The sequence below is a fragment of the Pezoporus flaviventris genome, unplaced genomic scaffold (assembly GCF_033815535.1).
Source record: "Pezoporus flaviventris isolate CSIRO_AGI_PZ_B2104156 unplaced genomic scaffold, CSIRO_AGI_Pfla_v1 ptg000015l, whole genome shotgun sequence".
Lineage (NCBI taxonomy): Eukaryota > Metazoa > Chordata > Aves > Psittaciformes > Psittacidae > Pezoporus > Pezoporus flaviventris.
Genome location: NW_026892563.1, coordinates 26,962,169 through 26,976,586, shown reverse-complemented (window position 1 = coordinate 26,976,586; position 14,418 = coordinate 26,962,169). Strand labels below are relative to the sequence as shown.

General features: G+C 38.9%; 1 protein-coding gene across 1 annotated transcript in view; it reads right to left on the bottom strand.

Annotated features, from left to right (window-relative positions):
- Positions 1–2,754: 2,754 nt before the first annotated feature.
- Positions 2,755–14,418, bottom strand: part of DCBLD2 (discoidin, CUB and LCCL domain containing 2) — a 46,615-nt gene continuing 34,951 nt past the window's right edge. The window contains exons 9-15 of the mRNA XM_061453883.1: positions 14,092–14,216; positions 11,137–11,284; positions 10,571–10,741; positions 9,016–9,109; positions 8,610–8,659; positions 6,817–6,954; positions 2,755–5,629 (exon numbers count right to left, since the gene is read on the bottom strand). Coding sequence (XP_061309867.1) covers positions 5,184–5,629; positions 6,817–6,954; positions 8,610–8,659; positions 9,016–9,109; positions 10,571–10,741; positions 11,137–11,284; positions 14,092–14,216 — 1,172 coding nt within the window. The 3' untranslated portion in view covers positions 2,755–5,183. The remainder of the gene's footprint in view (positions 5,630–6,816; positions 6,955–8,609; positions 8,660–9,015; positions 9,110–10,570; positions 10,742–11,136; positions 11,285–14,091; positions 14,217–14,418) is intronic.

Below are 14,418 nucleotides of genomic sequence, written 5' to 3'. Positions count from 1 at the left end.
AGCATTGTTTTCAGTTACAAGGCTGCCTTTGGGTTTTTTTTTTGATACAGACAAAAAAATCATCTTCATGCAGTTCCTGAAGGCACAGCAATACAGACCGTATTTTTGAATCTACTTCTGAGAGGTTATAAAGTAAAACTACAGAATGGCCAGAGATAGACCTCCTGCGACTGAAAGGGAATATTTTAATTAGCTGTCCATACCTTTGTATCAACTGGTTTAGATGTGTATCAGATGTTTGATGCGTAAAGCATGGATTCTGTTTTACTAGTAAAATCCAAGGTTGTTTTTTTTCCTTTGTTTCAGAAAGACTAAAGTAGTAGAATAGTTCATATGAAGGAGCCTTCCTGAGCAAAATGGTTTCTGGCACTCTGACCATTGGTGCCAAAACCCTGTGAAGCTGCAGCATGTTGAGGAGCAAGGCAAGTGAACTGCAAAAATAATGTAAGATTTTATAATAGTCTATAAATAATTTTTATATATTGTGGCATTGTATTAGTGTGAAACCTGACCTGTGGATTTCCACTTTCCTTCAGTTGCATCCTTTTTTAGACTTTGTCTTGCTTAAAGCTACTTACAAAGGTAAAAAAGCCAAAAGAATCACAACACTATTAAGGTGGACTGTGATTCTACTGTAATTTGACCATCGAGCCATTTGTGTAGTTACTCTAGGTACGTTCAGCATGCAGATGCTACACTTAAAAGCTGTTCTAGTCTTCTGCCATTTAAATGTGAATGTAAGTAGGAATCTTTCTTCCAGTGTCGTATGCAAAACAATAGTGTTTCTTTCCATTTGACATGACAGCAGAGACAGTTTTTGGTATAAACTTCTGGCTGTGCCGAAAACTGACATCAGCTTCAAGCTTTGTATGTCATTTTAAAATCAGAATTTGGTTACTGATGATTTGGTTTCATGAAAGTGATTGTTGTGCGTCTCAAAGCTGAACCATGGTATACTTGATTACACTATCCATAACTGTTTTAAGACTTATCTAAGGAAAAATTGGCACAGAAAATTTCTAAAGGTGACTTTCACTGTACTACTGTATACGGTAAAATTCTTTAGTGCTAGTGTCCTCACAGGTCAGCATCACCCATTCTAAGTATGCATTCCTTTGAAGTCTTAATGCACAGAGACATCTGATGTGTCTTAGCAGAGCAGGAGTTTCTTCAAGCTTGCAATGAGAGAGCTGTGATCGCCCAGTACTGGAGAAGAGAGTTTACTATAAGTGTTAAGTAGGTATGTTATGTTATATTTCAGAACAGAACACAAACGATACAAATGCTGAACACTTACTTTTAGGGTGAAGGACAAATTTCATTTATTAACACAAAAGTTTTTTCAGGAACTTTTCTTTGTAGAAATATTGTGGTATTTGTGTAGTGAACAGAATACTTCTTTTAACTTAAGCATTTCTCATGGTCTTTCACTATTTTTGTACAAAATCTGTGGGAAAGTAATAAAAAATAGTATGGCAGGAGACTTTTATGCACACTAAGGTGTGTAAAAGAAGGGTGGTTCCTGCTTTTTAAAAGATTTTCAGAAATCTAGATAGTTTTGCTTCAGTTGGTTTTTAACTCCCCTCCCTCACCTGTGATGTGGAAAACAGAAAGGTGGCCAGCCCAAGCAGCACTATTTCAGCTAAGTTGCATTTCACTCACAATATATGTTTAGCAAGATGCAGAGACAGATCAGGAAGCAGTAAGTGCTCTGTGTTACACAGCTGGCTGTTCCACTTGACAACAGTCCATCTGGAACACTGGTCAGCTAAAGCAGGGATGCTTGCAGGCACACTGGCACACATTTTCTGGACATGTCTGTTTGTGATATTACATTTGTTTGACAAGCTTTTTTGACAAGCAGAGGACTAAGCCATTTAGCAGTACTAGAATTAAGATCAAGCAGGGGAAAGCTTTGCAAGCAAAAGCAGCTTCTTTTCAGTAACTGGGAAGTAGCCCTGCTCTGTTGAAGAATCAGCTAGCAGTCCCTCTACTGGTGCTGTGCTGACTGGGGGGCAGGGAAGTCTGCATCTTAAGCAATGGGTTATGTTGGACAGGAGCCCAACTTTCTCATTACATTGACAAGAGGACAGCTGCCTGTGCTGTGTCTCAGCCTCTTGTCACGCAGCAGTCCAGACCTGACATTCTGCTTGCAGCAGGCAATGCCAGGGAAGCTCTCTCCTGTCAATACCACTTGCCCCTGCAGCAGACTCCAGCCCACAGGAGGGCTCTGATAAGTGTCAGTTTATTGCTTTTAATCCTCAGGCAGATGAAGCAGGGATCAGCACATCCTCTGTGGATGGCTGACAGGAAATGGTATAAGGTCACTCTTGGGGGCAGGGCATAAACCCTATTGTAATATGGTAACTCATAAATTACCCTTGCATTTCCAAAATAAAGGTGATTTAGATACAGGGTGGGTGTTAAATGCAAACATACCAAGTAATACGTATGTACAATTTATTTAAAATACTTTTAACATACATATAAAACCCCCTCACTATTTATACAGTCTAAGTTCTAGCAACATATACAAATCCTGAGCAACTACAATACATGCTGAGGTAAGAACATACATTCTGGGAGAATACTCAAGCCAAACAAGATTGACATACATTTGATATCCATGTCTTCACATGTAAAAAAGAGACCCATTAAATGCACCTCTGCTTGTATTGTACACAGGAGAAGTCTAATCTGAAATGTGTCATACAAGTTACATTTGTGAACCAGTGTTTACAGTTTGTGGCATTACACAGTCAAAGTTGGTTAACCCTAGCAGGTAACATTTTCAAAGCTGACAGCAGGGAGCAAAGCTTGGGACCAATTTCTTTCAAAAAAGGGACTTAAATTCTTAAGAACACCCATTCCTGTTAACAGCTCATGCTGCCCAGATAATGAAACTGCATTATGGTTGTTCATAAAATAAGCCCCTGTAGATAAACTGTTCAATTCTGACACCATCTTAGCCTACAGTATATCCACAGTTCTACTGTACCTGGCCTACAGAAAATACTAAATCCAAGAGCGTTATTTATTTACTGACTTAAACACATCCATTTATTTTTATGGTAGATTAACGTTCCTAAGCCTGGTACATTTTGAAAATGCAATGCTTTCTTAACTTGAATGGAATATGTCACACCTTTCAAATAAAATCAGCTCAGATAATTTCAAAGTCATAGTTGCTGCTGATGGACAAGAACACTTACTTACCTGTTTAGGCAAGATGACAAAGAAAGACTGCAGACTAGCACTATCAAGCAGAAAAAGTTGTGCTATCATCAAAATACAAATTCCTAGGAAGGAATTGCTTTTTCATGAATGGGTCCAATATACCACCCTTACTTACATTCACATTTAGGCTTAAGACACCCAATTCTAAACAAACAAACAGAAAATAATTCTCAATGAATGAGAATGATCAAAGAATTGTAGAATTAGGCTTTAAGGCAACACAGAGTATGTAGTAACACATTCTAGGTGTTAATAACAGGCAACAAGTCATTTTGGATTTCTGAGTTTACATAATAGCTTCTATGCAACCAAATCTTTAAGTGATAAGGTAGGATACCATACTGGTGTAAGACAATGGTGGCAGCCTTCTTGAACAGTAGCTGAGTTTTGATTTGATTCTTCTCCACCTGATTTAAGGACCCAGGGTGTTAAGTAAGGCTGACTTGAATTACTGTACAGAAACGAAGAGTAATCACTGAGTCCATAAAACTGGGCTGATGTGTATGTCGGGGGTTTCGCATGATAAATTAATTCAGCATCCTCCCAACTGTGCTGTTACCATAAAAATAAAGCATTTTTATAGTGGGTTTTTTCCTACTACTTAGGTTCAAAAGCTGTGCTTTGTTTCTAACAAGATAAAAAATGGCAAATACAACATTCAAATTGTTTTCTTTTCTTTTCATGTTTACCCAGCTAAAACTAGTTACCCCAAATGGAAGACTGACCCCAAATTTTCATAGCAGAGAATATTCGAAGGATACAAATTCCATGTAATGCTTTTGAAATGGACAGACCCTCTTTGGAACAGTACTGGTTCTTCTGTAAATGTTTTGGAATCTTTTATACTTCTAATAAGAATAATCGTAAGACAAGCCCTAAGGCTAAAGTTTTTCAGTTGCGGTAAAACATACCATATGTGCTAAATGTGTGTATGACAACACAAACTGTGCACCATTAGAATATTTGCGTGCTTCCTTAAGCACTCACAAAACTATATACATATCTTTCTTTGTATATAAGCTCACATCTTAACACACAGAAACACATACTCTGGCACAGGCAGACTGGGGGACAGAGGAAACCTTTATAAATTTGGTCACCCCAAACACCTCTGTCACACTGACCCTCGGGGAAGCCTAAATTCGAGGCAGACACTATTCAGAGTAGCCTTTACTTAGTAGAAAAATGTAAAAGCAGTTGCCATGCAGTTTGCTTGTATGGTTTTATGTCTCCTGGCTCCCTAGGAAGGAACAAGACTGAGGGGCTTAAGGAGATGAGGCAGAAAACAGATTGTAGAGGCAGCAGGTTCTAGTTCTGGAAGGTGAATGAAAATGGTGGGAACCTTCTGAGGAACATGCGGTTGATGATTCCTAATCCTGTGAACAAAAGCTGAAATAACTTAATTCAGAATCAAACCCCTGTTACGCCATGAAGTTAACAGGATTTTTGCCATCAGTCCTGACAGTAATTTTTGAAGTCCAAGGTTATACAGGCATTAAATAAAGTAAAATGAATTTTAGACACTACAGTGCTTACATATAGCTCTTAGAAAGTTAGAAGCTTTGGGTTTTGGTCCCATCAACTCCCCCGCCCCTCCACAGTACCATTAGCAAGAAATTACTGGCTTTTGTACTTTAAACTGTTTCTCCCAATTTATCATTCACATCTATCAATTACTGAAGCTAATCTTGAAGAGTTCTTCTCTCATGTCTGACAGACAATTGTACAGTAGTAATAAAACTGTCCATGGTTTTACAGGAGACAAGCTATTAATTATACGTACAGCTTCAGGAAAGGCAGGATTACCAGCTTTCCTGACCTTGAGTATCACATCTTTTGGTTCAGCATTGTATTAAGACTAACAAAATCAAAACAATGCAATTAAAAAGTGTAACTGTCAGCTTTATGGAATTGGCTTTTAAAAGCAAGCCATCATTCTACCTTACTCATGAGCTGAGTTCATCCTTACTCCCAGTGGCATGGGCCACACTCTGTGGTACCTGGTACACCAATTCATCAGTGGTACCTGGCGCTGGTTGCCCCTTGGGTGTATCATACAGCGCCTGTGCTGAGGATGTGCTGTCTGTCCTAGATAAGAGTTTATTGCAAGTTCCAACCAGTGGAGGAGCTTGATTCCCTGCAGTTTTGAAGGTGGAAATGGAAGGAATGCCAAGAGGTACGTTGGGATGGCTGGACATGTCCATGATAATGGGAGTTGCATATTCTGGTCCAGTTATAGGTAGTGGTTCAGCATAGGCATGATAAACTTCCTGGATGGGTGAACTGTAAGGGTCCAAATCAGCATAACTTGCTTCTTTTCCTTCCTCTGGTTTAAAGGTGGATCTCTGATGAAGCGTGCCAACAAGTCCCCCTACCAGTGGCTGAGCATACTCTGTGTTGCAAACCCCAGCAAAACAAAATAAAAACACACTTAAAGGAATTATTTTTTTGCAGTGACATTACATTAAATACAACCTATCAGTCACTAGCATCACAGACATTGTTATCTTAGATCCAGTCAGTGATCCGTCTGTCTGCCAGTGGTAACTGCTTTGGAAAAAAGGAAACATTTCACCCAATAGATAAAGCTACTGGGGACAGCCGCAATATCCCAATTTCTCAGGTTACACTTCTTCCCTTGTGAGCTGCAATTTCCCATGCTGTAAATCTGCTTCAAAACAAAGTCACCTTTTTGAAGAAAAGTGAGAAACCCACTAGCTGTGTAAAAACAGATCACATAGAAAGAGGAATGGACTCTTCATTAGGGACTGTAGTGACAGGACAAGGGGTAACAGGTTCAGACTTAAACAGGGGAAGTTTAGATTGGATATAAGGAAGAAATTCTTTACTGTGAGGGTGGTGAGGCACTGGAATGGGTTGCCCAGGGAAGCTGGGAGTGCTCCATCCCTGGCAGTGTTCAAGGCCAGGTTGGATGGAGTCCTGGGTGAGATGGTTTAGTGTGAGGTGTCCCTGCCCATGGCAGGGGGGTTGGAACTTGATGATCTTAAGGTCCTTTCCAACCCTAACTATTCTATTATTCTATGTAATTCTCCCTGCCATGAAGCCATAACTCCCGCATGCCTGCACACTGCCACCATCAGTATGTAAGCACAGAACCAATGGCAGTGTCATTCATCTTCCCCTAATGACTGGTTCACCAGGGGAAGGGCACATGCCATTATCAGGAACTCCTCCTTTTCTAGATCAAAAGAATTATATAAGCCATACAATAGGTGTAGGGAACCAAGTGCCACATTCAAATGTATGCATAAAAATAATGAGGTGAAATTGCTTCCAGTGCATGAAAAATATCCTTCAACCCTTTATGGGGCTTAAGACCAAATACAGGTAAAATAACTGCATTAACTTGAGAAAGTGTTATTTACAACACTTCAAGTCAATTAATCCAAACAGCTTTGAAAAAGCCTGCATTTTAAGTGTGCTTACCAACAGAACTACTCATTTTTCCTCTGTTTCCCCAAACAAATGGGAAATAATTAAATGTAGTCAGTTTCTGACATTTTTTAGCATGTCTAGTTAGTTATTTGTTTCCTGGCCTGCAAAACCAGTAAAATGTACCTGCAGACTCTGTTTGCAGTATCGCTGGGACTTCTCTTGGTCTTAGGTGACTTATTTCACTGCTGCTGTAGCGTACAGGCGTTTCTTCATGTTCTGCTGACTTTGTTGGGAGAAACTGCTTCATTCCTTTCCACCATCCTTCACAGGGATTAAAGAAAAACAACACCCAGGCCTGCATATATACTGTATTTTAAGCTGCTAAAATATTTCTACAGCAATTACCAGTATTTGCATAACCCCAGGTTACAAGGTATTTTAACATTTTCTGAGGTAACAGCATTACTCTCACCCAAACAGCCTGCTTGACTGCTCCCCATTCATATGCCTGTAGAACTGCTGCAGTCTAGTGAGCCCACACCCCAACGTCCATTAGCAGCAGTGCTGGAGCTACTCATCACATTAATAAACTCATAAAATACAACACGGCAAATACTAAAGTCAGCCATTATTCCAATCTGTAAATTGAATATTTACGTAAAATTTTCAATAAATCTCAGCTATAACCTCAAGAGTACATTTAATTAATGTGGCTTCTTGCTATTAATGTCCTGTTTCTAACTCACATTGTCAAAAATAGTTGATAAGTGAATATCTGCAAAAACCTGAATAAAAAGGATTTTAACTTCAGTGGAAACAAAAAGGTGTGACTGTGGTCATGAATGTTCCCTTGAGAGAAGGGAAGGGGTGGTGGTTGTGTTAGGTTCCCCCATCTCTCCCCCCAGCAGCCACAGCCATTCTAGTTTTGCTGTCTATTAACACATTTCATTCCAGCTGTAAGAGACTATCCTGTAGGTAAAACCCAAGAAATGGGAGATTCAAAACTGCAGAACACCGTTTAACAAAGTTTGAGGTACCTGATTGGAGGGGGCAGACAGAGGTTCCACAGAGAAGCTCAGCAACATTATTGTGATAGTGGATTTTGCCAGATTTGCTTTTAAGCAGATCTCCATCCTGAACATTTAAATTTAAGCAAATAGGAAAAAAACCTGGCATGTCCATCATTGTGACTTAAATACAAGATACTTTGAGCCTATTAGTCTGAGACAACAGTGTTGTGACCTATCAGAAACAGACATGTCATAAATAAAAATAAGGTCATTAGAAAGTTTCTCATCTAAAGGATAAGGCCTACTTAAAACTGCAGTGAGCAAGCACACTTGGGGAAACTTTCACCATAAGGACAGGGAAGTGTAGTCTGGTCATACAGACAGTACAACCCCAAGTGCTGCAGCAGCCCTTCAAGCTGTATGTAGCACAAGCATTCTCAGGACACTTGCTAAGTGCTGCTTGGTGGAATTGTCTGATCTTAAGTTAATGGAGCACAAGACAGTAGGATGGAAGATATGCGAAGAAGGGGTTGCAGACAACCCCACTTGCTTCATATGGCAATGAAGATGGACAAAACTTGAGAGACCTTACACACTAAGATGAAAGTTTTTTTTCCAGGACAAAAAAAGTACCAAATACATGATTATCAAATGTAGAAAGACATTCTCATAAATTACTTCTTCCCCTCGTGTGTAATTAAAAGGTTCTGTAGTTTGTTTCCTAAAGGAGATCTGAAGCTGTAAGCTCTAGCAGAAGACAAAGCATTTTTCTATTTCTGGGAAGAGCAGTAATAATCCCGGGAATTGAAGCAGTTTAGTCTGTCCAGAATAGCAATTCAGTGCTCACTAGGCCCACATCAGTTAGCATTAGAGAAGCTTCTGCTAGTGGAAATTGTCAGTGTTGCTGCTATCTGAAATATATATCAAACAAAAAATGTGAAGGATTTCAGAAAACTGTTTCGTTACCTGCACGATCCCAGTAAGGTAGATCATAAGTGCCCTCAGTTTTTTTCTTGCTGTGAAAAAGGAGATGTTTTAGTTCATGTATTTATCAGAAGGTGCATTAATTAACACTCAGCAACTATCACCTTGGCTGTAGCTGGTCATCAGATTTAACACAGAAGCACCAGTAACCTGTCTTGCCATCACCAGTGCTGCTACTGGAGAAACCAGTTTTCAGTAAAAGCACTTGTAAGGAGAACATTACAAAAAGCTATTTTCACTGCCCTTGCGAGTCACAGAGAATACAGTTCTGAACAAACTCCTTCCACAAGGGCAGACCGTGTAGCTCCCACAGCAATACATGCAGCACTGCATTCCCCGCACCACGCTAACATTCATTTAAAGCACTTTCATTAATCTTGTCATTTACCGGTTTCTCCAATGCCACGCACAAACTAAGATAAGAATCAGAGTAGTGAAGACCATCACCAGCACTGGAACCAGAACTGCTGCCAATGCCACATCTGAAAGCCATTAAATTAAGTTGTGTCAGACAGAAGAGCTTCTCATAAATCAGTGTTTAATTTGCAAATTACTTGGGTAAAGCACATAGTGTTCATGCACAGCATCCATCGCACCAGATTCCCCCAGCTAAGCTACCCTGCTGGATGCTCCCAGTGTAAATGTCATTAGCATCTAGCTCTTCTACAGCTGCTATTTTTGCAAGGTTTGTCATCAAAATCAACACATTCTACCGTAAGTGAGGTGTTTGTGTTAGAACAATATATTTTATTATTAACAAGGAAAATCAAGAGCAACTGCTGAAGTTTGAACCTCCTACAAGAAGTAAACACTACAGTACCTTAACAGAAGCAGTCCACGCTGGGTCTGACTATCCCCTACCATCTAAAGGACATGTCACCAGTGCCTTCATCTGCAGTGATCTTGCTCCTTTTCCTGACCATTTTCTTTGATAATAAAAAACATGCTGCTAGATGGCGTTTTTTGAATTTCATGCTCCATAAAATATTAGCTATGTCAAAAGTGTTTTGTCCTAAGAATTTAACAACTTGAATAATGAAACAGTTAAAACTGATTAACTCCGAGTCTCCACTTCTCCTGACAAAATTTATTCAGCAATTAAAAGCTGAACTTGGTTTGAACAAGTTTTGAAAGAAAGAATTTATATATTTAATACGACTGTCATGGTTTAATCCCAGCTTATAATTAGCTTGCCACAGCCACTTGCTCACTCCCTGCCTGGTGGGATGGGGAAGAGAATGGGTGGAAAGTAAAACCCATGGGCTGAGATAAGAAAAACTTAATAAATTAAATTACTACTATTGTTATAATAATTGTAATGAAAAGGGAAACAACAAAAGGGGAGAGAGAAATAAAACCCAAGAAACGTAAGTGATGCATAGTGTAATTGCTCATCACCTGCTGACCAGTGCCCAGCCCATAAGCAGCAATCAGAACCTACCAGCCAACTCCCCACAGTTTCTACACTGATAATGTTCTATGATATATATGGTTCTTAGCTAGTTCAGGTCAGCTGTCCTGGCTCTGCTCCCTCTCAGCTTCTTGTGCTCCTCCTCAGTGGCAGAGCATCAGAGACTGAAAAGTCCTTGATCAAGGTAAGCGCTACTTAGCAAAAACTAAAATATTGTTGTGTTATCAACACTGTTCTCAGATCCAAAGCACAGCACCATACCAGCTACTAGGAAGAAAATTAACTATACCAGCTGAAACCAGGCCAATGACTTAGATTAGTTTTGTTTCTGCATACAGTATGCAACTGTTCATTTTTTATCACTGGTAAATATTAAATTTTTTTAAAAACTGGTAAATATTAAAAAGAAAAGACTGGTAACTTGCTAGCATCTATTAAGCGTTGAGAAAATTTAAATTCAGAAAGCACACTTAATATATGCTAGGGTACTGTAAGGAGTTCCCAAACACTTTTACTGCTAAACTGTGGATACCTTTGGTTACACTTGGAGTCACTGTAGTGTTTTTTATTTCAGGTGTGAAAGTTGTTTTATCTGTCTGCAACGAAGTCTTCACTGAATTAATGATGTCATCACTGATCTCACTGTTTTTGTTATCATTCTTGTTCTGAGGTGGAGGTGGCAGGGTGATTTTAGGAGCACGGCCTTTAGAAGAAAAGAGTTTTATAAAAAAGTGATTAGAGTTGCTAGTTTTCCATGTTTCCTTTGCAGGAGAAGACAGCTGCAACAGTTTGCTCTAAAGGTTTTTGTTCATATTATACAACAAGGAACCTCATCCCCCATGTGAATCAGTGACATGGAAAGCAACTGACTGGTGTCTTTTGGAACATCAGTTTTCTAAATTACCTAGTTCACACCTGAATGAGCTCTTTTCCAGGTTAAGTGTAATAATTTTTGAAGAAATTCAGAGGTGTCAGTTACAAAAGAATTAGGCAGCTAAGATGTACTTTTTTCCTCATTAAAATATACCCCCAATATCATATTTGCCAAATTATCTCACTGCTTGTCTTGCACAGTTGAAAGGTTTTCAGTCACCTTACCTATGCTAAACTGACATCCTAGCAGTTCTACTTTCATTGCAATTTTCTGGTGCCATTTTAAGGGGTTAATCCTAAAAAAGCGTGCAATAATGGGTGGAATGAAGTTGTTGCGAACTTCCTGGTACAATTCAGTGTTCCCTTGAAATACCTAGAAAAGAAAGGAAAAAAAAAAAAAGAGACAAACATAATGTTACACAACTGCACTAGCTCATGCCTGGGCTCCCCGATATACATGATGTGTCTCCATTCTCAAAAAACACACCCACCCCATTACTGTTGCTTACGCCTAAGAATTTTGGTTTGTCCTTCCACAGGCATTTTTTTCAAGCACCAGCTGATCAAATAGACACATACCTCAGTTTAGTTAGGCATGGAAAAATAAATCATTTGGTAATTTAAATGCAGTACTTCATGTCTGAGTGTATTGGAGATTCTACATCTGAAATTAGTAACCAGCATTTTCATTTGTAAGTATCAATACATACAAATGCAGCACTATCAGACTAACTGCTGACCCATTCATGATACTATAAATCTAGGTAGGCAAATACCTTGTATTTGCCTTTAAGGTATATAGTCTCCGTTCTTTCCCAGCCTACTGCAGTGCAGATTTACAATCACAGATTTACAATTTACACTGTGTTCAAGTTCAAGGTCAGACTGGATGGGGCTTTAAGCAGCTTGGTCTAGCGGAAGGTGCCCCTGCTCCTGCCAAGGCGACTGGAACTAGATGATCTTTAAGATCCCCTCCAGCCCAAACCATTCTATGGTTCTATGGCTCTCAGTCATACTTGTCCCACTCTGAATTTAAGCTTAGTCTTCTTAAATACACTTACTAGCAATGAACGCAGGCAGACTGAATGCAGGGACAAGTGTATTGAGGTTGTTTTGGAAATAAGAATACAAAGCAGTCAGTTTGTATGTCCATGGAAGAGTAGGTTCCAATTTGGAGCCACTTTTCCCCCTAAATAAGGGCAATTTTCAAGAAAGTAACAGTAAAGCAGTTCTTTACTCCAGCCTTTTATTAGTCAAGCTTTTGATGTCAGGTGTTAACGATAGTAACTTAATTTTACCTGCAGCTTGGTATTTTTTGTTCATTTAATTATTTTTGCATAAAAAAGTTTGCTTCTGAGCTCAATACAGGGCAAGTATTTCATGAGAAATCACATTTATGATCAAACTCTCTCCTGTTTGCCTCTGTGCTGTCAAACAAAACTTTTCCAACACTGCAGCTTTGTTTTGTCACTTCCCCCAATTCAAGCATTTTATTCTTTTTCTCATACATGAAAATTTTAAGAAAAACTTTTTTTGAGTACTGACAGGCTTCTATTACAAAGAGGGCTACACAAAAACCTTGGAAAAGCTTCTGGTCTCCTACACAGTGTTAGGAATTTCAAGTATCTTTCAAAAAAACAGGGAATAGCACCTTCTGGTTGGTGTGGTGTGCAATTACTTAAGACTCAAAGGGAGAAGCCTGTGTGCACATGCATTCAAAGCAAACCTGCGTCAAGCAAGATCATGTCAGACAGAGGAAAAATTCACTAGTTTGAAGCCTAAGCAACCAGACTGAACCTTTTTTTCTGCCATTTGACTACAGCTGGCAGTTACTGGGTATGCACGGTTAGTTCTTCATGTGTTGTACCTAACACTACAAAGAGTGCATAGAAGAGCTTTTGCCTGCAATTTCAGGCTCCACAATGTATTTCATTTCATGAACTTCAAATAAACAAAGAAAAAAAAAAAAACTAAAAAGCAACAGCTGCAGAGGTTTTCTAAGAAAATAATGAAACTAAACAAGAAGCCTCAATAGATCTGGGCAGCTCACAAGCTGAAGCTGAGATTATATTTTACGGTCACAAGAGGGCACTCCGAAACTAGCAAAAGACCTGGATTTGGTTTGAGTTTTGGGGTTTTTTTCCCCCCTTGAATACTTCATACTAAGTCTTGTTCACACGCAGGTTCGAGGAGATGAACCAGCCCCAGCAGTAAAGTCTTCTCTCAGGGAAGCTTCCTACTATGGTTAAGTTTAGGGTTCAAAAACCTCATAATATAACAAACAAAAAGATACTTCAACCTTTCACTTCACCATAGGATGCTACATCCTATACCTTGAAACATTCTAACTCACAGCAAAGGGAAGAAAACCAAGTACAGCTAAAGACCAGCTTAAGCCCAGTTTCTAAAAAGTTACTAGGTTACTGTTACATGTATGTTGTATGGCAGGCCTATGGAAGTAAGGTAAATTACATCCAAGAATTTTAAGAAAAAGAATGAAGTTACAGTCAGATTACCAAGAAACCTCTCCATCTGTTCAAGAAAATCTGCCCCAAACCATGGGGAAGACCACATAGGACATTAATCTTCTCATTTTTACTATCAAATACTGCAAAACTGTAAACACAGGGAAGATAAGATTATCTTGCCACTAACATCAGGTAGTTTTTCTGTGTAGCAAAGCAGTTTCAATCTGAACATGCCATTCCATTTCTTAAGAAAACTCCGCTCTGCAAGGGCTGTTCTATTATACAAGGAAAAAACTTTGTCAGGTTGGGTCAAAAAGCAAGATTGATAGAAGACATAAAATTATACAGCCCCTAACATTTATTCTGTAACCACAAGAGGATAAGAAAGTAAGCCTTAATTTTAAAATATACTACCTCTTTTGAAAGAAATCTCATTATTCTTAAAAGGGACACACTACCAGTCAGCTTACCACTGACAACAGAAGTTTCTTGCACAGAATATTCTCATGCCCAAATACTAATAATTTCTGAATTTCAGGACTGTTCAAATTCTTACATATTTGCATATTTTCTTCTATGTAGATGCCATTTATAATTCAAAATTACATGGAAAGGGAAGTTATTTAATGTTTCCTCACCTTACCAGAATTAGTCCTATTTAGAATCGTGAAATGTCCATAGAACATACCTAGAAAGTGTGTGGTATTTTTACCTTATCTTTATCCATGCCAGGTTCTCTGTATGCTGTCCATTTCTGTGCATCATCACTGTACAGAATTCTGTACGCAGAGACATAATAAAAGTACTCTGCTAAGGTTGATCCAGTAGTTATAATACCTGTGAAAATAAAGGTGCTCCATTAGACAAAAAATGGGTACCAGCTTGTAAAACTTAATAGATCAGCTTTTGAATCCAGAGCTACACACTTGGAATCTCCACTGGCCCAGTTACATTTCAAAAAGTTTATCCAAAGTGCCAGGGTCTGAAACTTCTACAGTGACTAAAACTTAACAGTCATTTTACTTACTTTTATATTTCA